Raw genomic sequence first — 22,837 nt, forward strand, 5'->3', positions numbered from 1 at the left:
AGAAGACAGTTCCATACACTAAGCAGTGTCTTTCCCATTAGCATCTTACATTCATGAGCTATGTTTGTTATAAAGATTCATGAGTCAGTATAATACATAACCATGCATTAAATCCATGTTTAATTAAATTCCTGTTGTTTCTAGGCCTGCCCTTTTTACCGTTGCCTTATGTTAGTTATGTCCCTAGGCTCCTTTGGCTGTGACAGTTTCTCAGACTTTGTGTTTTTCATGGTTTTGAGGTATACTAGTCAAGTGTCTGCAGAATGTACACATTGGAATCTGCCTGCAGGAAAAGGATCCTGTGTCATATACAAACCCTAATAACTAGATAGCAAGCAGAGAGGAACTCTATACCCAACTTTCTTTGTTGTGATACACTTACAAACTAGCTATTTCCAAATTTAAAAATGCCCTAAGTAAAAAAGTTCTGAAAGACAAATATTTTATTGTTTAATTAAGTTGTTCAAAATGGAAACAATAAATATATTTTGAGGGTCAGATGGTATCTTAGTAAACAAAGCTAAGACACAACATTTAAATTATCACCTGCTATGTAGCTATTAATTTAGGAAGCTGGAAAGTACAAATCTATTTCAAAGCTTTATGGTGAATTCCATGATTCAGTAACCTCACTATATCTCACACAATTAAAAGCATTAATATTTCAAAGGTGATAGTAAAGACCTTATCACTTCCTTTCCATCTCTGTCAAAAGTGCACACTGCTCTGGGCACACTGATTTAAACCTAGATCCCACATTCGCCGTCAGAACAGAATTCTGAGTGGGCGTTTTCTAAGCCATCAGTGGTTGGGGTATTGCCCATCTGAGGCATCCCTAGAGGTTATCTGTTGGGCAAACTAGCAAAAGTGGGTAAATGCTACGAAGTACCAGGAAAAGGACCCATGCTGGATCTGAGTAAAACCATCCCGTTTTAAATGATCAGCTTCCGTCACCTGTTACAAAGCAATACAAACTTAAAGGTCTCACTTAGTACAGTCTTTAATGTGTTTTTGAAAAACCAACATGCTTATTTTTTTTTAATAACCAAAATAAAATTCAGCTCCAGGGTTAAGTATCACATGGGTTTAATCCTCACCTATTTTCCTCAACTAACTGAGCGAAAATAAACTTTTCTATGCTTTGTCCCACTACTTGAAAAGTAGACAGTACAGTGTCAATGTAGAACCTGAGTTCAGACAACATTTGGATCAACAGAGCCACGAAGACGCCACTAACAGAAGGAAAGCTTGTTTCTTACAAGCAGTATTCTGAACGAGGTTTAGAGTCTAAGCATTTTATTAGGCTAAATGTTACCTAACTGATCACTCATATACTGAAAACCTTTTAATGACTTTCCATATTACTCAGAGAAAAGCCGAAGTTCTTAGGTTTGATGTAACAGGTCCCATTTATTTCTCAGACTTCCTCCTTCTCCCCTGTCCTACACCAGAGACTGCTCACATATGCTCCTTACCCTGGAAGGGCCCTTGTCCTTACTCTTAAGAGTGAATTCTTTGCTCAAATCTGCCTGTCTTACTTTGCTTCTTATTATATTTAAGAGTGAGTGTGTGTGTATGTTATTTCATTTCTTCTTATATTTATTTATTTATTTATTTATTTATTTATTTATTTATTTATTTATTTATTTTGGTTTTTCGAGACAGGGTTTCTCTGTGTAGCTTTGCGCCTCTCCTGGAACTCACTTGGTAGCCCAGGCTGGCCTTGAACTCACAAAGATCCGCCTGGCTCTGCCTCCCGGGTGCTGGGATTAAAGGCGTGAGCCACCACTGCCCGGCCATTTCTTCTTATATTTAAGAGTGAGTGTGTTACTTTCTTTCTTATCATACTTTCTTTCTTATTATATTTAAAAGAAAGAGTGAGAGAGTGTGTGAGTGAGTGTGTGTGTGTGTGTGTGCGCGCGCGCGCGCCAGTGCAGATGCCCATGAAGGTCAGAGGTGTCAAGAAACTGAACTTGGGTCCTCTGGAGGAGCAGCAGCTTTTTACACTGAGCTCTCTAGCCCCGCACACCTTACGTTAAAACCTTGTTTAATGCCCCTTCTAATGAACCTTACCCGGTGGACCAACACCTTCCTTTTAATCATGGCATTCATCATCTTCTAAACGGTATACTGTATGATTCACTTTTTCTATTCTTCTAATTTTTCTCTACCATTAAGCTAAATGAGGAGAAATTTTTGAATTATGATTACTAATCCAGGTAGTGATATGAATACTGACAGGCATATCGTAAACACTCCATAAATCTTGGCTGAACTAAAGTCAATACCCCATTTAAATTCATAATTTAACCTGTTTTTCACATTACACTTTTAAATGGGAACATTTAAGATAAAAAAAATGGTATTTCAAGAAATAAAATGTTACGCTTTCTCAATAAATAAGACTATTTTGACTATCACTATATGATGTTGGAAATAATGAAACCAAGTAACAGTTCTTCCTCACAATGAGCTTCAGTGGGACAGAAAAGCTGAAAAACATGTAACAACTACAGTGGTGTGAGACAGTGTAAGGGAGATACACAACAGAGGGTATCAGAAGAGCAGGCACCACTCACAGCAAGTTAGACATGCTGATGACTGAGACGGTCAGAGCAGAGAAGTGAAGCGGGAAGATGGATCAGAAAGGCTGTGTGATACTGAGACCTAAGCTCAGGACACATACACCCGAGGAAAGAGACGAGAATTACAACCACTGTCTGATGGAAAAAGGATTAGAAAAATTTTAAGTAGTGAACAATTATAATTTGAAGGAGTTATTACAGAAGACAATCAATCTACTATGAAACAAAAAATTAAACTACCCTAACAATATGTTCTATACTAAAAAAAAATTCTGTCTTAACTGAAAAGAACTTATATATACCAAATACACACACACACACACACACACACACACACACACACATCCTTATATATACCAATTCATTTTAAAATCTTCTCTATGTCCCAGTTCCTTCAACTACAAAGGTTTAGTAATTCCTGTCTTATAAACTAGAGAATATACTAAGGAGATGAGAGCACAGCCGGGCACGTCTGTGCCCACAAGTGCCAGCTACCAGTATTTTTGTTATTGGTATGCTGAAATATTTAGAGTTGCCAGTATGAAGTACATTTCCAAGTACAATAAATCCAGAAACAAAATGCTGAAACAGTGTTTTACACTGCACAGAAATTAGCTTGTTTAGTTCAAGGGATCCAACACAATCCTCTGGTGTCTGCTGGCATTGGTGTGCACATACACAGACAGACCAAGGAGTGGGCTGCCTGGTATGGTGGCAAATGCCTATAATTCCAGCCCTTGGTAGGTAGAGGAGGATCAGGACTTCAAGGTTATCCTTTAGTAAATTTGAGGCCCTAGCCAAAGTGGGGAAGACTGAGGATGTAACCATGGTAGAATATTTGCCTAGCACTCTTGAGGCCCAAGATTTGACCCCCAGTACAGATGTGGGAGGAAAAGAGAAAGAAAAGGAGGGAAAGAATAAAAAAGGAGAGAGATGCTATAGTTAGGAAGAAGTACTAAATCCCTATGTGCTATTGCACAGCACAGTACTTTCAGATAATAATATACTGTGTGATTTTAAAACCTAGAGGAATGGAATGACACTGAAAATCTTCACCATAAAGAAAGAACATGTGTCAAGTACAGTGAAGTAGGCTGGTAATGCCAACAGTCAGAATACAGAGACAAGAGGATGCCTAGTTTTAATTACAATCTGGGGCTTTTGAGACCCTATCTCAAAATGAACAAATAAATGTCTGAGAAAATAGATTGTTTAACTTGATTTAAGCATACACATATGGAAACATTGCATGGTATTCCATAAATATAATTCAATTGTGGTTTTATGTATCTAATAAGAATAAATTTGATTTAAAACTATAATAACTAATGGTTTGAAAGACAAATAAAGCAGCGTAAAGCACAGCAGTTCAGACTGGAACGCTAAGGGCTGGAGAGGCAGCTCGGCAGTTAGAAGCATGTATTATCCTGCAGACCCTGACTCACTCAGGCAGTTAGAAGCATGTATTATCCTGCAGACCCTGACTCACTCAGGCAGTTAGAAGCATGTATTATCCTGCAGACCCTGGCTCACTCAGGCAGTTAGAAGCATGTATTATCCTGCAGACCCTGGCTCACTCAGGCAGTTAGAAGCATGTATTATCCTGCAGACCCTGACTCACTCAGTTCCGAAAACTCCGTGACTCTAGTCCCACCCAGGGCCTCATCAGGCATGCAGTGCACCAGCTATACATACACACAAAATACTCAAGCACAAATCCTTTTGTTTTTTTAAGATGGGACTGTTACTAAGATAGAAGGTTGGGCCCAGACTTGGTGCTGAACACCTGGTAGGCCTAGACGCTTTGGAGGTGGTAGAATCATAAGTCAGAGGCCATGATGGAAAACGCAGTAGGACCCTGTCCTAATTAAGTTTTAAAAGAGCTTAGACCAGTATAACTTCATGACAGATTGACTATACAGAACACACACAGCCCTGGGGTAAATCCTTAGCACTGAAAAACAAATAAACAAATGAGCTTTAACTGAGAAGGTAACAGAGACTTGAACAAAGTGAGAAAACTGTATAATGACTAACGACGGCCCAAAGATTAAAACAACATACATGATACACTAATTTCTTAAACCTGATGCCATTCTGTAGTTCAACATCTGACTTTTATAGATAGAAAATATATTGTTCCCAGATTAGCACTATAGCAGAATCACCAATAAGTAAGTGTCATTCTGTTTAAGAACAAGAAATGTAGGTAGTAATAGTTTTAAAACAGTTCCAGGAGCCAGGGGCATGGCGGCACACGCTTTAATCTCAGCATTTGGGAGGCAGAGGCAGGTGGATCTCCGAGTTAGAGGCTAGCATGGTCTATAGAGCAAGTTTCAAGACAGCCAGGGCTACACAGAGAAACCCTGTCTTGAAAAATAAACAAACAACAAAGCAGTTCCAGGAAAAGGTTTAAGTTCACTATAAAACTCTATCAAACTAAAACAGCTGCTTCAAAAGTAGGGGCGGTATTATAAACAATAATAGACAATTGCAGATGTCATGATGTCAATAACATGCAGGTGGACTCATAAGATTCACAATGGCTGAAGAATCTTTGAAAATAAATTCAATAAATGTTAGTCTCATAGGTATGTATATACACATACATGCATATATATGTTAAAATATTTATAGAATGTTAAAGAATTTATAACGATGAGTATTTCTTCCTCTAATATATTTCCCAAAGTATATTTTCATAATTATATTAAAAAACAGGCTTCAACTATAAGAATAACAGATTATATATTATATAATCCAAAAATTAAAGCCATGTTATATAACAATATATATGGAGAACTTGAGAGAACTTAGTTTGTGAGAAATTAACAAATACCAAGCCTGATGGTGGTACATGTCTTTAATCCCAGCACTCTAGAGGTAAAGGCAAGAGGATCTCTGTGAGTTTCAGGTTAGCCAAGGTTTACATATAACATCAATTAGAAGCATTAATCTGGAGAAATACAAAATACAGGGTCTTAGTCCCCCACTAGTGGAACTTAAAAAAATGATTCAACATATTTCCACAACTGTAAATGATCTAAAGTGTAATATTTTATAAGTGAAAAAGGACTTTCAGATTTAAACAAAAATAATTTAAGAGGTTTTTCTTTGTTTGTTTGTTTTTTGTTTTAATTTCCTTTAAGACACATCTCTATATAGTAGCTCATGCTGGCCTTGAACTTTCAATCTTCCATGCCACTCTCTACAGAGTACTGGAATTGCTGCCTATCTGTGGATCTTAATCTACATTAAATAAATAAACGTTGAGCCACTGAGACATTTACTGAAAATATCCTTCCTGAGTGAATTAACAGCAAGTCAGATCAAGAGCACACAGGCCTCAGTCCTGGGAGAACAAGGAAATTGCCTCAAAAGTAGCAGAAGTTACAAAAATGTAAGAAGACAACAGTATGCAGAAGGGCACAGATACTCTGGAGTGAGTACACGGGGACAGTGCTGTATGTGGGAGATGGAGCCATGATGGTGAGAGATAAAAGTGGACACATGAGTTTGGGGGATAATAAAAAGACAAGGATTTCATGCTGAGGAGTTCTGACGTGATTGGTAGGTAAAGACAACCAACAAATGCTTTTGTTTTAGAGAGGCAGCTCTAGTAACTGCTGGGGAGACACTAACAGTGGAGGCTGGGAAAGGAAACTGGGTGGAGAATCCTTACCACTTCAGAAAAGATCGTCAGCAGATGAACTAAGGACGGCAGGAAGAGCAGCAATGCGAGGGAGATTGCTTTGCCTTCGTAGCACTAGTACAGCAGGCAAACACTGTCAGGGAAGAAACTCAAGGTGCAAAACGATGTCAGCTGCTGAAGCCGAAAACCTGAACACCTTACATGTGCATCTTTGGCATGCATTATAGATTAGATGGTAGAAAGAAGTACCTGAAGTTACTCCAGGCTTAAAATGTGCTAACAAATGGCCCAGTCATCAAGATACGAGATACAAAGACACAGAAGGTTTGGGGTAGAATAGTAAAACATAATTTCACAGAAGTCAAAACATGGAACCTACCTACATGTCGATCAGTTGATGAGTGGATAAAGAAAATGTCAATGTATACAATGGAATGCTACTTAACCTTAAAAAGAAGGGAGCTGTACTATCTGTGATGGTGAACCCTGCAATCTTAACTTGCAGAAAGCAGAAGCAGCAGGATCATGGGTTAGAGGACAGCCTGGGCAACAGAAATTTCTAGGTTAGTCTGAGCAGCACAGTAAGATTCCACCTAGAAAACCAAAAATAAATAAATAGTAACAAAAAGAAATTTTGTCATTTGTGACATGGTAAACCCATGCACTCACTTATACTGGAATCTAAGAAAGCCGACCTTATAGCAATGTAACAATACAATGATTACCAAGGACTTGGCACAGCAAGTCAGAGAAAAGGTTAAGAATATTCCATGCATCTTTATTTCATTTTCCACAAAATGATGCAATATGTAGATTTCACTTTAAACAAAACATGCAGAATGAGGTTCTTCATTTTAGTAAGTATTTGAACATCAACAAGAATTGATTCGGAGGGCTGGGGAAATGGCTCAGTGGATAAGAAAGTTTGCTCTGCATGATGAAGACCTCAGTTTAAGCCAGTATCCACCTAAAAAGCACATGCCTGTGACCCTACCATTGAGGGGCACAAGCATATCTTAGGAGCTCACTGGCCTGTCAACCTACCAAAACAGTGATTCTCTGGTTCAGTGTGACACCCTATCTCAAGACAATAAACACAAAGAACAATAGAAAAAGACACTTGATGTGCAGTTCTGGCTTCTGTGTTTGCATGAACACCTACACACGCATATGTGTATAACACACAGAGAGGCTGCTGAAGTTACATGCATGGGCTACCACACCTAGCTAAAAACTATGATTTAAATCTTGCTATTTTGTGATTAGGGTGTTTAAAAAGATAGTGCAGTGGTTTGAATGAGAACGGCACCCATAGGCTCCCATGTCTGAATGCTCGGTACCCAATTAGTGGAACTGTTTGAGAAGAATCAAGAGGTATGGCCTTGTTAAGATAAGTGTGGCCCTAGTGGAGGTACATTACTGGGGGTAGGCTTTGAGGTTTCAAAAGTTCCTGCCAGGATCTCTGGATTTCTGACTCTCTGCCCCTGTCCCCTCCCCTTCCTCCCTGCCTGTGAATCAGAATGTAAAGCTTTCAGCTACTCTCTAGCACTGTGCCTATTTACTTCCTACCATAATAACCACTAACTACACCACCCCCACCCCCCACTGCCATTAAATATTTTCTTTTATAAGAGTTTCCTTGGTCATGGTGTCTCTTCACAACAAGAGAACAGTAACTTAGATGACAATTTTTTATAATCGTCATGATGTTGGAAAAGTCAATACAGAATTGCATATAACAGCATGATTTAAGTAACTAAAGCCAGGCATGGTACCTCACACCTATAATCACTGTTCTCTGGATGCATGAAAGGAGTACTTACGGGAGTTCTAGGCCAGCCAGCACTACACAGTGAGTTCGGGCCAACCTGGGCTACATATGGAGACTTTGTCTCAAAAAACTAACTGTGCTGGCCAGTCTTAAGTCAGCTCCACACAAGGTGGCAAGATAGAGTCATTTGTGAAGAAAGAACAACAGTTGAGAAGATACCCACACACAACACACACACACACACACACACACACACACACACACACACACGTTTTGCCTGTGGACAAGCCTGTGGTATATTTTCTTGATAGGTGACTGATATGGGAGGGCTCACCTCACTGTAGGTCCTGCAACCCTTGTGCTGTGGTCCTGGGTACTATAAGAAAGCTGGCTGAACAAATCCTGACTTCCCTAGATAATGAACAAGCCATAAGATGAAATAAACTCTTTCCTCTCCAGGTTGCTTTTGACCACAGTGTTTTATCACAGCAACAGAAAACATAACTGAGATACCAAACAAACAAACAAACAAACAAATCCTGTAATACTTTGCTCGTGTAGGACATGGGGCCAGGAGATTGCTCAGCAGTGAAGAGCATTTATTACTCCTGTAGAGTATTCAGGTTCATTCTCAGAACCCTGTCTAATAATTTGTAGCTCTGATTCTAGGGCATCCAATACCCTCTTCTGACTCCACAGGGACTGTCTGCACATGGTACAGAGATACACATGCAGGTAAAATACTCATAAACATAAAACAAAACAAAATATTCCTAAGGGAAAAAAAGTAGGATATTGAAAATTACTTTGTGGGTGGAGAGTGGGGCCTGACTTCAATACGGTGCCCCAGCCTAACATCAACCTTGCAATCTCCTGTTTTAGCCTCTCAAGTGACTGGAATAATATTTGCCACCATGTCTGTCTGGCCCACATTTACTTTTAAAAATCTAAATTTTCTTTTTAAAATAGAAGTGACAGTGCAGAAATATGAAGTGTCACTCAAAATGGACTTAGAACACTGACAAAAGCAAAATCCAAGTTCTCTGCTAAGATTCTGAACTTCAGAAAAATAAAAATCTTCTGTGCATCAAAAGACATTATCAATAAAGCAAAAGGGTTACCGTTGGTGCTAGAATAATCTTTCTGTACACTATGTGAAGACATGTTGTTTACCTCACCTGCCTAAGGCACCTTCTGATTAGTTTAATAAAGAGCTGAACGGCCGATAACTAGAAAAAAGAGGATAGGCGGAGCTTCGGGGAAGAGATAGGAACTCTGGGAAAGAATCTTGAGGTGAGAGATTCGCCAGCCAGATGAGGCGGCAGTCAGACATATGGTACTGGGGAGAGGTGATGAGCCACGTGACAAAACGTAGATTAATATAAACAGGTTAATTTAAGTTTTAAGAGCTAGTTAGGAACAAGCCTAAGCTAAGGCCAAGCTCTCATAATCAATAAAAAGTCTCCGTGTCATTATTCAGGAGCTGGCAGTCCAAAAAAAGACCTGCTACACCTTGGTACTAGAGAGACAGCTCATCAGTCAAGAGCAGGTGTTGCTCTGGCAGAGGACCCAAATTCTGTTCCCAGCACCAATATGGTGGCTAGCAACCACCTGTAGGGATCCGACACGCTCTTTTGGCTTCTGTGTGCATTACATGCACATGGTGCACATAGTGCAGATATACATGTAGGCCAAACACCCATACACAAAAAATAAAAAATAAATCTTAAAAAGAAAAGAGTACCCTACAGAAGAAAATATTTATAAAACCACACCATTTGACATGGGATTGCTACTGAGAATGCACAATTAACTCCTACAACTCATCACCAACAAGAAAAACAGATTCAAAAGTGAACAAAGAACTTGAATGGACTTTTCTCCAAAGATGATAAATAAATGCTAAATATCGAGTAAAGGGATGCTTGGCACTACTACTCACTGGGAAATCGCTAATCAGAATAAGGAGGTGGTGCCACCTAAAACACACCAGGACGACAGGCTTCCTGAAAATTAGGAAGTAGTGGTGAAGATGTGAAAAAAACAGAATTCTTGTGCTCTGCAGTTAGGAATGCAAAATGGTACATTTTACAGAAAATAGCACTGCAATGCCACAAAAAATTAAACAGAATTATTTTATGACCCAGTATTTCCAGATGATGTGTATACCCCAAAGAGGTGAGTGCAGGGACTCTAGTAGATATTTACACACCTCTGATCATAGCAGTGTCGTTCACAACATCAAAAGCAGATAAATGATGAACTGATAAGAAAAACGTAGTATGCACATGCAATGAAGGATGCATTTAACTTTAAAAGGGAAAGAAACTATGATATACACCACATGAATGAACCTTAAGAACTTCATGCAAAGTGAAATCAGTCCATCACAAAAGGACATATGTTTCATAATTCTTGATAGAATGCACCTAGAGTGGTCAAATTCATAGAGATAAGATGCTAGATGGTGAATGCCAGGGGCTATAAAAGGAAGGAATGTCAAGTTAGTATTTAATGGACACAATCAGTTTCATGTGGGAAATAAAATGTTCTGGAGGTCGATGGTGTTAGTGGCCATACAACACCATAAATATTCTTAATGTAACAGAATTGTAAATTTTAAAAGTTTTATGTTATGTATAAATAAAAATGCACCTGAGGGCTGAGATTTCTCAGTGGGTAGAGCACTTACCATCCAAGTGAGAAGACCAGAGTTTAGATATCCTCAGCACCCACATAAGTGTCACCTGAGCATGGCAGTTGCCTGTAATGTCAAGCAGGCAGAGACTTGGGAGGAGTTGAGGGATCCCTGGAGCAGGCTAGCTAGCAAGACTAGCCCAGTCAGTGAGAGGCCCTGACTCAGTAAATAAAGTGGATAGCACTAAGGAAGACATTGAACTTCAACCTCCGGCTTCCACAAAGCACTCTGAGATGGATGAAGTATTGAAAATAGAACTTCAGTCACCAGGAGGCAGAAAGAAGCATACCACACTTTTGGTGCACAGGGAGGAAGCCACGTCATACCTGGATCTCCAGCTCGGCAATGTGCTGCTGCAGCTCAGCCACGGCAGCCATGCTGTCAGCTTCCCGGAGTCTCACAGCCATGACTTCTTCCTTGTTCTACAGCACCAAGCAAAACACAATAAGAAGCCAGCTGAGTTTGGAACTGAGATTTTTCAGATTGTACAAAATATTAATGTACAAAAGCTTTACATTAGTATTATCCATCAGTGTCTGAGATGGTATCTATAATGAAGCAGTCAGCTATAAACACATACACTCAAAGGGATAAAAACAACTTCAAGTTCAAATCAGTTCAAATCAGTTGTTGCCTCCTAATGAACCTGTGTGAAAATTATGAAAAAACTTTTGGGATTCAGAGTGTTTGCTATTGAAACTGGGGATTATAGGCTTGTACTATTTTAAGTGAGACTATTCAAATTCGTTTACAGAATAAAAATAGTGTTGATAATACAGATAATATTCAGATAGTTTATGTAAATGAAAAATAAAACGAGCTTTAAAAATTACTCATCAACAAATCATAAGCTTTAATTATATAAATCTTAATGAAAACAAATATAATTTATGTAACTAAGGGACTGGCTTCGTTGAAAATGTTACAGTTGTTACTGAATTGTTGCACTGTAACAGGGAATGTGACAAAGGACTAGGAGCTAGAGTAACAATTAGTACACTAATACAGTGACCAGGATCTGCAATAGGTGCATAAGAGTTAGTATCCTCGGTACACTTTACAGGGTACTAATGAACAAATACAAACTAAGTGAAAATCCCATATCAGTCTGCCCAGTCCTCTACTGTTCTGAGTATCCATTACTTAGAAAAACTCAAAACAAGTATCTTCATAGTCAAGTTCCACAAATACTTCCAAAGAACATTTTATTTTGCTAATAGGTGCCAAGACAATATTAAATTCAGAAATACTGTTATCAAAATGTTTAAAGAAAACTGGTGTTCAGATAGAAAAGATTACATTTAGTTCTCTATTAAAGACAGATCACAAGGCAATGTGAAATCCTAAACAGTCTATCAGCTCTAAGTGTGACAAATCATAGGGTACCTCATTGCATACCACTTTATTTTTATACTAGTCCAGCTGTATCTTTTAAAAGGGTCAATTCTTGAGTTAATACAATTGTCAGTACTGCCTACAGATTTCTTCAGTCTAAATTCTAACAGCCATGAATATTTATTAGGATGTAATTTCATCTCTGGATTTCAGTGACACTGATAAACCACTCAAGCTTCACTCTTGGTTTTTAATGACACCAGAACAAGTTGATGGAATTACAGCTTTATATGTGCCACTGAAAGTCTTATTTCTCATAGGCTTGAATACATGAAGGGCACTGTAACTATTAAAGGAGCTATGCTAAAGATATGAGTAGTTCCTCTTAAAATATCACAACTCTCGCCAGTAATCTACTCTAAGGCTAAGACTACATGCATCTCTTTAGTTATTCTCACACACATTTATGTATGTACATCCATACTCCTCTTCTCCAATGTCCCCAACCATCTGTCCCTTTCAATAGCTAAAGCTACTATAAGCTCGTTTCATGAAAAAATTCAATTTATTTCAAATACTTGTAATGCTTTTTGAACACAAAGCTTCATATAAACAAAAACTGATTAAAAGAGAGGAAACTGTACTCATTTTTCTTAATCTACTTGCACATACACATTTCTCTTTCTCTGTTACCCAGAAAGCGTTATCAGTACCGCCTGCCTGCTAATACGATGTGAATCAAGGGAGTGAGCTTCACCCTCTCCAGTCACCTGCATTTTCAGGTGAGACATCACAAGCTACGTTTTAAAGAGACACTAGTCAAAAGAAGCATCAAAAAGTCACACTAGCAAATGCCAATGTAAGAAGACATTAACTTAACCAAATCCAAAGTTAAAAATGAGGTTTCTTCAATTCACCCTTTGAACAAGATGAGCTAATCTTGTCTGAAATTTTAATCTAGGTGTGGTACATGACTGTGATCCCAGCAATGAGAGGCAGAGGCAAAAGAATTAATGAGATTTTTGAGGCTAGTTTGATCTACATAGCAAGCTCCAGGCTAGCCAGGGCCATATACTGAAAGCCTGTCTCAAAAAGACAAAATATGGCCGGGTGGTGGTGGCGCACGCCTTTAATCCCAGCACTCGGGAGGCAGAGGCAGGCGGATCTTTGTGAGTTCGAGGCCAACCTGGTCTACAGAGTGAGATCCAGGAAAGGTGCAAAGCTACACAGAGAAACCCTGTCTCGAAAAACCAAAATGACAAAATATGATCATGATAAATAAATATATAAAAGACATCATTACACTGACACTTACCTTGCATTCAATCTCTGCCTGTCTGCGCTTTGCCTCACTCAACTGGGTAAGCAACCCTTTGTTCTTCGCAGAAAGAGAATGCACCTTCTCCTGAAGACTGTTCACCTCTTGTTCTGCTCTTCGAAGTTGGTTACTATTAATCTGGTTCTAATGAGAAATATAAATAGACTCACTATAGATGAGACTGGAAATTTTTAATAAATTTTTACTTGTAAATCTTATACTTCAACAATCTATAAAATGTTATTTAAAATGTTTATTAAAAATGGAAAAAAGATATAAAAACAAATCCTCAGCTAAGTGTGTGGCATGAGGAAGGAGGATCAATAAGAGTTTAAGGACAACCTGGGCAACACTGTGAATCTAAGGATAGCCCATACTACCCAATAAGGCTCTGTCTCAAAAACTCTTTAAAACAAAAAAACTGAATTCTACAAAGAATATTAAAAATTCTTAATCAACATATCAGTCAGGCATGGTGACATCCATCTGTAATCCCAGTATTTGAAAAGAGGATGCAGGAGGACCAGGAGTTCTAGGATAGCTTTGTCTCTATAAGACAGAGTTTGAGGTTAGCCTGGGCTACATGAGACCCTACTTCAAAACATTAAATACTTAAATAAGTAAAAATTTAAACCTAAATATACCATTTATACAAAAAAAAAATCTATAAACTATAAGGACTTTCACATACAACCTAGAGACAGTTATTTCTGAAACACTGGGGATACACATGGGGAAATAAAGCAAAAAGTGAACTGTAAACTCTCTCCCGTCACCCTATGAGTCATGTGTCCTACATTTCCCAATGTCCAGTATGGCTTCTTTTCATGGACACCTAGTGGGACTTCCTGGCTTTACGTTTTGAGATAGGATCTCACTATATAACCTCAAACTCATGCTAATGTTCCTGCTTCAGTGTCTGAGTGTTCAGCCACAGATTGCTTGTGAGTCTGGCTTTGTCCATTGATGATTAAGAAAGTAACATCTCCAAGTCTATAGTTTTCTTGTCCATACAAAACTACTTGTTTTTTACTTGGATGTCTCCAGAACTAAATGAGATGATACATGAACAGCAAATATGTGGCAAGATCTCTATGAACATATGTTCTCTGGTAAGTTATTTAATCCTACCAAATTTCAGTATACTGGAAAAATAGGTAGACACTATCACTTGCCTTCTGGATGTGTAAGGAAGATTATGAAAGGAAAGCTTATGAAAGGAATATTGCATGGGGGCTGGAGAGATGGCTCAGCAGTTAAGAGTGCTAACTGTTCTTCCAGAGAACCTGGGTTCAATTCCCAGCACCCACATGGCAGCTCACAACTGTCTGTAACTCCAGTTCCAGAGGATCTGACACCCTAACACAGATACACATGCAGAAAAAACGCCAATGCACATAAAATAAAAATAAATAATTTTTTTTAAAAAAAGAAAGGAATATTGCAAAAAGAAGTTTACAGGCACAATGAATGCTCAGCTGGCATGTCATTTGATTCTTTCTGCCTCATTCTATGAAAAACGGCACTGCCTCCGGTGTTAATGGGGAAGAAAGTGGATAATTCTATGCATAGACTCTAAAACTTCCTACTCCTTCCAAACTTCTTGACTTTTTCTTATCTTCCTCCCATGCTCAGAAGAATACTTATCAAGTTTATCCCCTGTGAGTCTATCCTAATTTTTATTCAATGAATTCTGACTACAAATTAAATGGACTTCGCAGTACTGAACTGAAAATGTCCTGCAGCCTTTGTCTTATTGCTACAACTGAAACAAGTAACTACACCTCAGACAGACATTCCTTCAACACAGCTGCGAAGAATTCTGAAGATGAACACGCTTCCCACAATCAAATACAAAACCACAATTCAAGACTGAATTGTGGATTAGAAACAGTAAGTATGTGACAAAAAAGATAAAAAAGAAAGCATCTTCAACAAATGGTGCTGGCATAACTGGATGTCAACATGTAGAAGATTGCAAATAGATCTATATCTGTCACCATGCACTAAACTCAAGTCCAAGTGGATCAAAGACCTCAACCTAAATCCAGTTACACTGAACCTGATAGAAAAGAAAGTAGGAAGTATCCTTGAATACATTGGCACAGGAGACCACTTCCTAAATATAACACCAGTAGCACAGACACTGAGAGCAACAATTAATAAATGAGACCTCCTGAAACTGAGAAGCTTTTGTAGGGCAAAGGACACAGTCAATAATGGGAAAAGATATTCACCAACCCCACATCGGAGAGAGGGCTGATCTCTAAAATATATAAAGAATTCAAGAAACTAGACATCAAAATACTGAACAATACTATTTAAAATTGGGCTACAGAGCTAAACAGAATTCTCAACAGAAGAATATCAAATGGCTGAAAGACATTGAAGGAATTGCTTGACTTCCTTAGTCATCAGAGAAATGCAAACCAAAATGACTCTGAGATACCATCTTATGACTGTCAGAATGGCTAAGATTTTTAAAAAAAAGAAAACCACTGATGACAGCTTATGTTGGAGAGGATGCAGAGCAAGGTGAACACTCCTCCACAGTTGGTGAGAGTGCAAACTGGTACAGCCACTTTGGAAATTAGTATGGTGGTTTCTCAGAAAATTGGGAATAAATCTACCTCAAGACTCAGCTATACCACTCTTGGGCATATACTCAAGGAATGCTCAATCATACATGGGCATATACCCAAGGAATGCTCCATCATACAAGGACACGTGCTCAACTATGTTCACAGCAGCATTATTGGTAATAGCCAGAACCTGGAAACAACCTAGATGCCCTAAGAATGGATAAAGAAAATGTGGCACATATATACAATGGAGTACTACTCAGCAGTAAAAAACAAGGATATCATGAAATCTGCAGGCAAATGGATAGAACTAGAAAATATCATCCTGAGTGAGGTAACCCAGACTCAGAAGGACACACATGGTATGTACTCATTCATAAGTGGATACTAGCTGTAAAGCAAAGGATACCCAGACTACAACCCACAGTTCCAGAGAAGCTAGCTAACAAGGAAGACCCTAAGAGATCGACCAGCAAAGGACAAATAGATGAGATCTACATGAGCAAACTGGGGAGGGGGGGAGGGTAATGGAGGGTAAGGGATGGGGGATGAGAACATAAAGGAACAGGAGGTTTGAGCTGAACAGGGACAGAGTGAGAGAGCAAAGAAAGAGATACCATGATAAATGAAGACATCATGGGAACAGGGAGAAACAGAGTGCTAGGGAAGTTCCCAGGAACCCACAAAAATGAGCCCACCTTAGACTACTAGCAATAGTCAAGAGGGTGCCTGAACTGGCCTACTCTGGTAATCAGATTAGTGAATACCCTAACTGTTATCATAGAGTCTTCATCCAGTAACTGATGGAAGCAGATGCAGAGACCCACAGCCGGGTGCCAGGCTGCTCCAGGAATCCAATCTATGAGAGAGAGGAGGGATTCTATGAGCAAGGGACATCGAGATCATGATGGGAAAAAGTACAGAGACAACTAGCCAAACTAGTGGAAACTGATGAACTGTGGACCAATAGCTGTGGAGCCCCAATGCTAGTGGACTAGGCTCTCTGGATAGGCAAGACAGTTGTTTATCTTGAGCTGTTTAGGAGGCCCCCAGGCATTGGGATTGGGATCTGTCCCTGGTGCACGAACAGGCTTTTTGGAGACCAGTGCCTATGGTGGGACACCTCACACAGCCTTGATGCAGCGGGGAGGGGCTTGGACCTGGCTCAACTGAATGTAGCAGGCTCTGCTGACTCCCCATGGGAGACCTTGCCTTGGAGGAGGTGGGAATCGGGGGGTGGGTTGAGGAGGAAGGCTGGGGGGAGGGAGGAGGGAAGAGAGAGGGATCTGTGGTTGTCAAATGAATAGAAAATCTCTTAATAATAGTAATAAAAGAATTCCTCATGAGGAAATGAGAAAATTATGTAAAGACTTTACATAAAATAAATGCTTAAAATTATTAAAGATACAAAAAAAAAAAAAAAAAAGAAGCCGGGCGGTGGTGGCGCATGCCTTTAATCCCAGCACTTGGGAGGCAGAGCCAGGCGGATCTCTGTGAGTTCCAGGCCAGCCTGGGCTACCAAGTGAGTCCCAGGAAAGGCGCAAAGCTACACAGAGAAACCCTGTCTCGAAAAACCAAAAAAAAAAAAAAAAAAAAAAAAGAAGAAGAAGAGCTGGACATGGTGGTGCACGCCTTTAATCCCAGCACTCAGGAGGCAAAGGCAGGTAGATCTCTGTTTGAGGACAGCCTGGTCTACAGAGTGAGATCCAGGACAGCCAGAGCTACACAGAGAAACCCTGTCTCAACCCCAGCGCTCCCCAAAAAAGGAGAAAAAGCATTAAGCAAATTAGAAGTCACTAGGAGAAACATCCAGAAGTGGCACAGTGGAGCATGTCGACCATCTCAGTACTTGATAGGCTAAGTCAGGAAGACCAGCCTGCAGTATATAGTGCCATTTTAAAGTGAGGGTAGGGAGGGGAGGAAGAGTAGCTTGTGGGGGACCAGCCCCCACTTTTATTTACCCCAGGAACTCTTGAGGAATGAGGGATAAGAGACTTGGTTAGAAATAGAGGGGGGAGAGAGACAAAGAGAAAACACAGGATAGACTCGGGTGCACTGGATCCTTATCCACCAGCCCAGAACTTTATTCCAAAGGTCTATTTATAACAATGCCAAGGGGTGGAGCAAAAGACCTCCCCCTTGCTAGTTACAGTCACCTGGTACTCAGGCCCGTGGTCCAATCAACCTCCCATGCAGTCCCGCTGGGTACAGCCACTAGGAAACCTAGTGGGCTCTAACACTGGCCAAAAGAACGGTTTTAGTTTTTTGAGCTAGCGTCTTGCTATGTAACCCAGGTTGGTCTGAAACTCACAACCTTCCTGATCTTACCTGCTGAGTGTTGTAATTATAGATGTGTGTCATCATGCCTGGCTAAATTTTGCAAATTTAAAAACTAATTAAATAAAATTTCTTTTAAAAAATCAATGCCGGGCAGTGGTGGTGCACGCCTTTAATCCCAGCACTCGGGAGGCAGAGCCAGGAGGATCTCTGTGAGTTCGAGGCCAGCCTGGGCTACCAAGTTACCAAGTGAGTCCCAGGAAAGGCGCAAAGCTTCACAGAGAAAACCTGTCTCGAAAAACCAAAAAAAAAAAAAAAACAAAAAAAACAATATAACTGCCAATATTAAAAATTCAATGAGGGACTGGATAGATGGCTCAGTGGGTTAAATGCTTGTCATGTAAGACCATGAAGACTTGAGTTCGCATCTCTAGTATCCAAGTAAAGGCTGGACATGGTGACACATATTTGCAACCCCAATACTGGGCAGCTAATAGCCAGGGAGGACAGAGATAAGCACACCTCTAGAGCTCATTGGCATCTAGCCTAGCCAATAGGGAGCTCTAGGTTCAAAAGGAGACCTGTCCCAAATAATAATGTGGAGAGTGATGAAGGAAGACACCCAAAGTCAATCCCTGGCCTCCACATGCACACTCAAACACATACAAACATGTGTATGTGTGTAATACACACACATACACTGAAAGGATGAAAAACAAGATTTGGAATACTGGAAAATATCAGAGTTCCAGGAGAGTTCATAAGACACAGAAAAGAAAAGAAGATCCAAAATTTCAGGACAAAATGTTTTTAAAAAGCTATGGTAAGGTATGTTAATATTTGAGAAAATTTTATTCTCCCCACAAAAAATATATGAGTCTTAGTTAGTTTCTATAGGTCTCTTGCTGTGAAGAGACACCATAATCACAGCAGCTCTTATAAAGGAAAATTAGGGCTCGCTTATAGTTCTGAGATTTAGTCCAGGAAGCAAGGCAGCATGCAGGCAGACATGGTGTTAGAGAAGGAGCTGAGTTCTTACATCTTGACTCACAAGCAGCAGAAAGTGGTCTGTCTCACTGGGCATGGCTTGAGACCTCAGAGCCCGCCTCCACAGTGACACACTTCCTCCAGCAAGGCCACACCCACTCCAACAAAACCACACCTCCTCTTAGTGACACTCACCATGAGCTTATTGGTGCCAATTACATTCAAATTACCACAGTGAGCAAGTCCTAGTTATATAAGGCTGTAATACTAGCTACTCAGGTGATTGAAGCAGGAAGACCACAAATTCCAGGCCAACTTGGATTATAATGTGAAAGAGAGCAAGCCCAGATGACTTAGTGAGATTATGCCTCAAAATAAGAAGAGAGCTGGATGGCAGCTCAGTGGTACAGCACTTGACTATCATGGATTTGATCTCCAATGCTACAAAAAAAAAAATAAACACATGGGTGTGAACCTACAGTTCAGGAAGCACATTTGATCCCAAGGATGATAAAGGCAAATAAATCTTCACCAAGATACATTATAATAAGACTCAGAGTACTGAAGAAATAGGCAAGTAAAGGAAAATACAGGGTATATGAAGGAAAGATAATGACAGCATTTTACCAGCAAATGTATATAATGATTTTTAAAAAATTTTTCAGCCTACAAAAGTTTACTCAATTAAGTGCTCATATAAGAGCAAAGGCACTTTCTTCGGGTCTCCAGCACTTCAGGAGCCATGGGTTACTGTTCAGACATGGCCAAGTCCAAGAACCACACCACACATAACCAATCCCAAAAATGGCACAGAAACCGCATCAAGAAAACCCCATCATAAAGATAACAATCTCTTAAGGGGGTCAACCCCAACTTCCTGAGGAACCTAAGTTTTGCCAAGAAGCACAACAAAAAGGCCCGAAGAAGATGCAGGCAAACAGTGCAAAGGCTATGAATGTGTGTGCAGAGGTCAAGGCCCTGTGAAGCCCAAGGTGGTTAAACCCAAGATTCCACAGGACTCTAGCCGCAAACTCAGCCATCTTGCTTTCACTGCTCACCCCAAGCTTGGGAATCGAATTAGAAGCTACCAACCAAAGTACAAGGATTAAACCAAGGCCCAGGCCTCAGTTCCAGCTTAGGCTCCCAGAGGTGCCTAGGCCCCTGTGAAGGCCCCATAGAAAAGGTTTCTATCTGCTGCTGTGGAGACAGATGGACTGGTGTGATACACCTACACACTATTTGCAGATGATCAGTGCTGTATGCTGTTTTTACAAATAAACTTGAGGCAAGATCTGTTTTTAAAGGAAAAAAAAAGGAGTAAAGGCAACCTCAATTTAAGAAAGTGAAAGAAAGCCAAGTGCAGGGACACACACAATGATAATCCTAGCTACTGGGATGGATCCTGAGTTCGACACCAGCCTGGGCAACAAAACAGGACAGAGAAGAGAGAATAAAGAAAAGGGAGAGAGGCAAGAGGGAGGAGGGAAAGAAGGAAGAGAGGATACAGCAGTTGTACCAAGTTCACATGAGCACTGACTCCAAGACAGCAAGTGTCTAATCTAGAGGCTTAAAAGACGTCTACAAAATAATGTATAGTGCGGAAGAACACAGTAAATTCTGAAGGCCTTATTGCTTAAAATCAACATATAGTTATTGCCTTTAGAATTTGTTTAGCCAAGCAAGTTATTTCCAATTTTTCAGGTAATAAACATTAATAGAAAATAATTATAGGGCTGCAGAGATGACTCAGCAGTTAAGAGCACTGGCTGCTCTTCCAGAGGATCTGGGTTTAATCCCAGTACCCACATGGCAGCTCACAACTGTCTGCAACTCCAGGATCCAATACCTCACACAGATATACATACAGGCAAAACACCAATAAAAAAATAAATTAATTTTAAAAATTATAAAATTCAAACTAATACAGAGAAAGTAAAAGAAAAAAATTAAAACCAGGAAAGGAGAAAAAAAAAATCAATGAAGAACAGAAACGGAAGGTACAAACCAACAAATAATAAGGACTTTTGATTGGGGATCAGAAGAGCTAGAATGCTGATTCCAACCTTCTGATTAAATAAGGGCAGGGATGGGAAGGGGACCAAGACTGAACTCTAAGTTCTACCCAGAAGTCTCCCAGTGAAGAAGGGAGGGGATTTTAGCTCTTACCAAGGCAGAAGCTATAAAGAAAATTCAGCTAGAATAAACATCAGACTAATGGAGGCCACGTGTTAGCCTAGAAAGATTCACAAATTCTCTTACACATTCCTGTCACATATCCCACAGGTATACACAACAGAGGCTGGCCAGTCTCAGAAATATATCCACAGAACAGGCTGAAGGGAGGGAAAACAGCTGCTGTAGGAAGAAGCACTGACCTTACCTATCTCTTCCAAGGAATGAAAGCTTCATCTGGTACAGGACCAGCACGCACTGCTGTCTCTGGGGTTATAAAACACGTTGTATCTGGAAGAAGAGGCAGTAATATGTTCTGGACCAAGGACTACAGCCATTGGTGGGCAGAAGCATTAGAAGGCCAAACACCTCTGATACAAATGTAAATGTAAATGTAAAATGGAGGCTAAGGCCGAGGTTTTATCAGAAAATGGGAAATACCTTTGCCCCTTCAACTCCCAGCAACAAGTAATAGAGGAATACTGCTGGAGATAGTCCCAACTCCAGGGTGTGGTGCAGAATGAAGACATGAAGTTTCTGAGGAGAGCCCTCTGGGAAACCAGGCCTCCTTCTGAAAATGAGGTATTGCCGAAGGGATTTGAACCCTGCGGTGCACTGTATACAACCACAGAGCAAACCTCAATTCAGCATCTGACTGCATTAACTCAAAATGCCACATGAAAGGCCTGGCAGGAAGAAGTGTGCACCCATGTTCAGGCATAGAAACAACTTAGTTAGTTACTGCCCTATACAGAATACCCAATTGCTGCTGTGTCCTTCCCTATGCTATAGATATCTTTTTCAAGATAGCCAATCTTTTTTGGTGTATATTTGTTGGGGCACATGATGAAAATGTGTGCAAAATTTGCAAAGCATGTGAAAAGGCAAAGAAAAAAATTAAGAAGAAATGTAACAAGAGACAGAACAATGGACAGAAGCAGTGTTACATATGACACAGAAACTGAATTATCTAACAGGCAGCTTAGCATAGATATGGAGTTACGAGTTAGGGAGAGTGAGGTACATGTACAGACACACCAGCAATGCCATCAGGAAAAGGAGAGCCCAGAAAAACATTTGCAAATGAAAAGCAGTGTCTGCAATTTTTAAAATCGGAGAAATAAATGTCAAAAAGATGGCTCAGAGGTTAAGAGTGTATGCTGCTCTTGCAGAGGACCCAAAATTCAATTCCTAGTACCTACACTGGGTGGCTCACAGCCACCTGTAATTCCAGTTCCAAGGGATCCTATACCTCTGGCCTCCATGAGTACCTGCACTCACATGTACATGTCCATACACATATACACAATTAAATAAAACCATAAAACTTGGATAAATGATTACTTCCTCAAATAACAAAAAACAAAGAAAAACCTATTACCAGCAGAGGAGCACAAAAAGTCTTCAAAACCAAGTGTAATACTACACACCTCAAATTCCAGTAATTGGGAGGCAGGAGG

General features: G+C 40.0%; 1 protein-coding gene across 2 annotated transcripts in view; it reads right to left on the reverse strand.

Annotated features, from left to right (window-relative positions):
- Evi5 (ecotropic viral integration site 5) overlaps positions 1-22,837 on the reverse strand; it is a 159,572-nt gene that overhangs the window by 39,945 nt on the left and 96,790 nt on the right. For both annotated transcript variants that reach the window (XM_059274926.1, XM_059274925.1), the window contains 2 exons: positions 13,357-13,503; positions 11,033-11,128 (listed from right to left, as the gene is read on the reverse strand). In XM_059274926.1, the coding sequence (XP_059130909.1) occupies positions 11,033-11,128; positions 13,357-13,503 (243 nt within the window). The remainder of the gene's footprint in view (positions 1-11,032; positions 11,129-13,356; positions 13,504-22,837) is intronic.

Source organism: Peromyscus eremicus, chromosome 10 (assembly GCF_949786415.1).
Source record: "Peromyscus eremicus chromosome 10, PerEre_H2_v1, whole genome shotgun sequence".
Taxonomy (NCBI): domain Eukaryota; kingdom Metazoa; phylum Chordata; class Mammalia; order Rodentia; family Cricetidae; genus Peromyscus; species Peromyscus eremicus.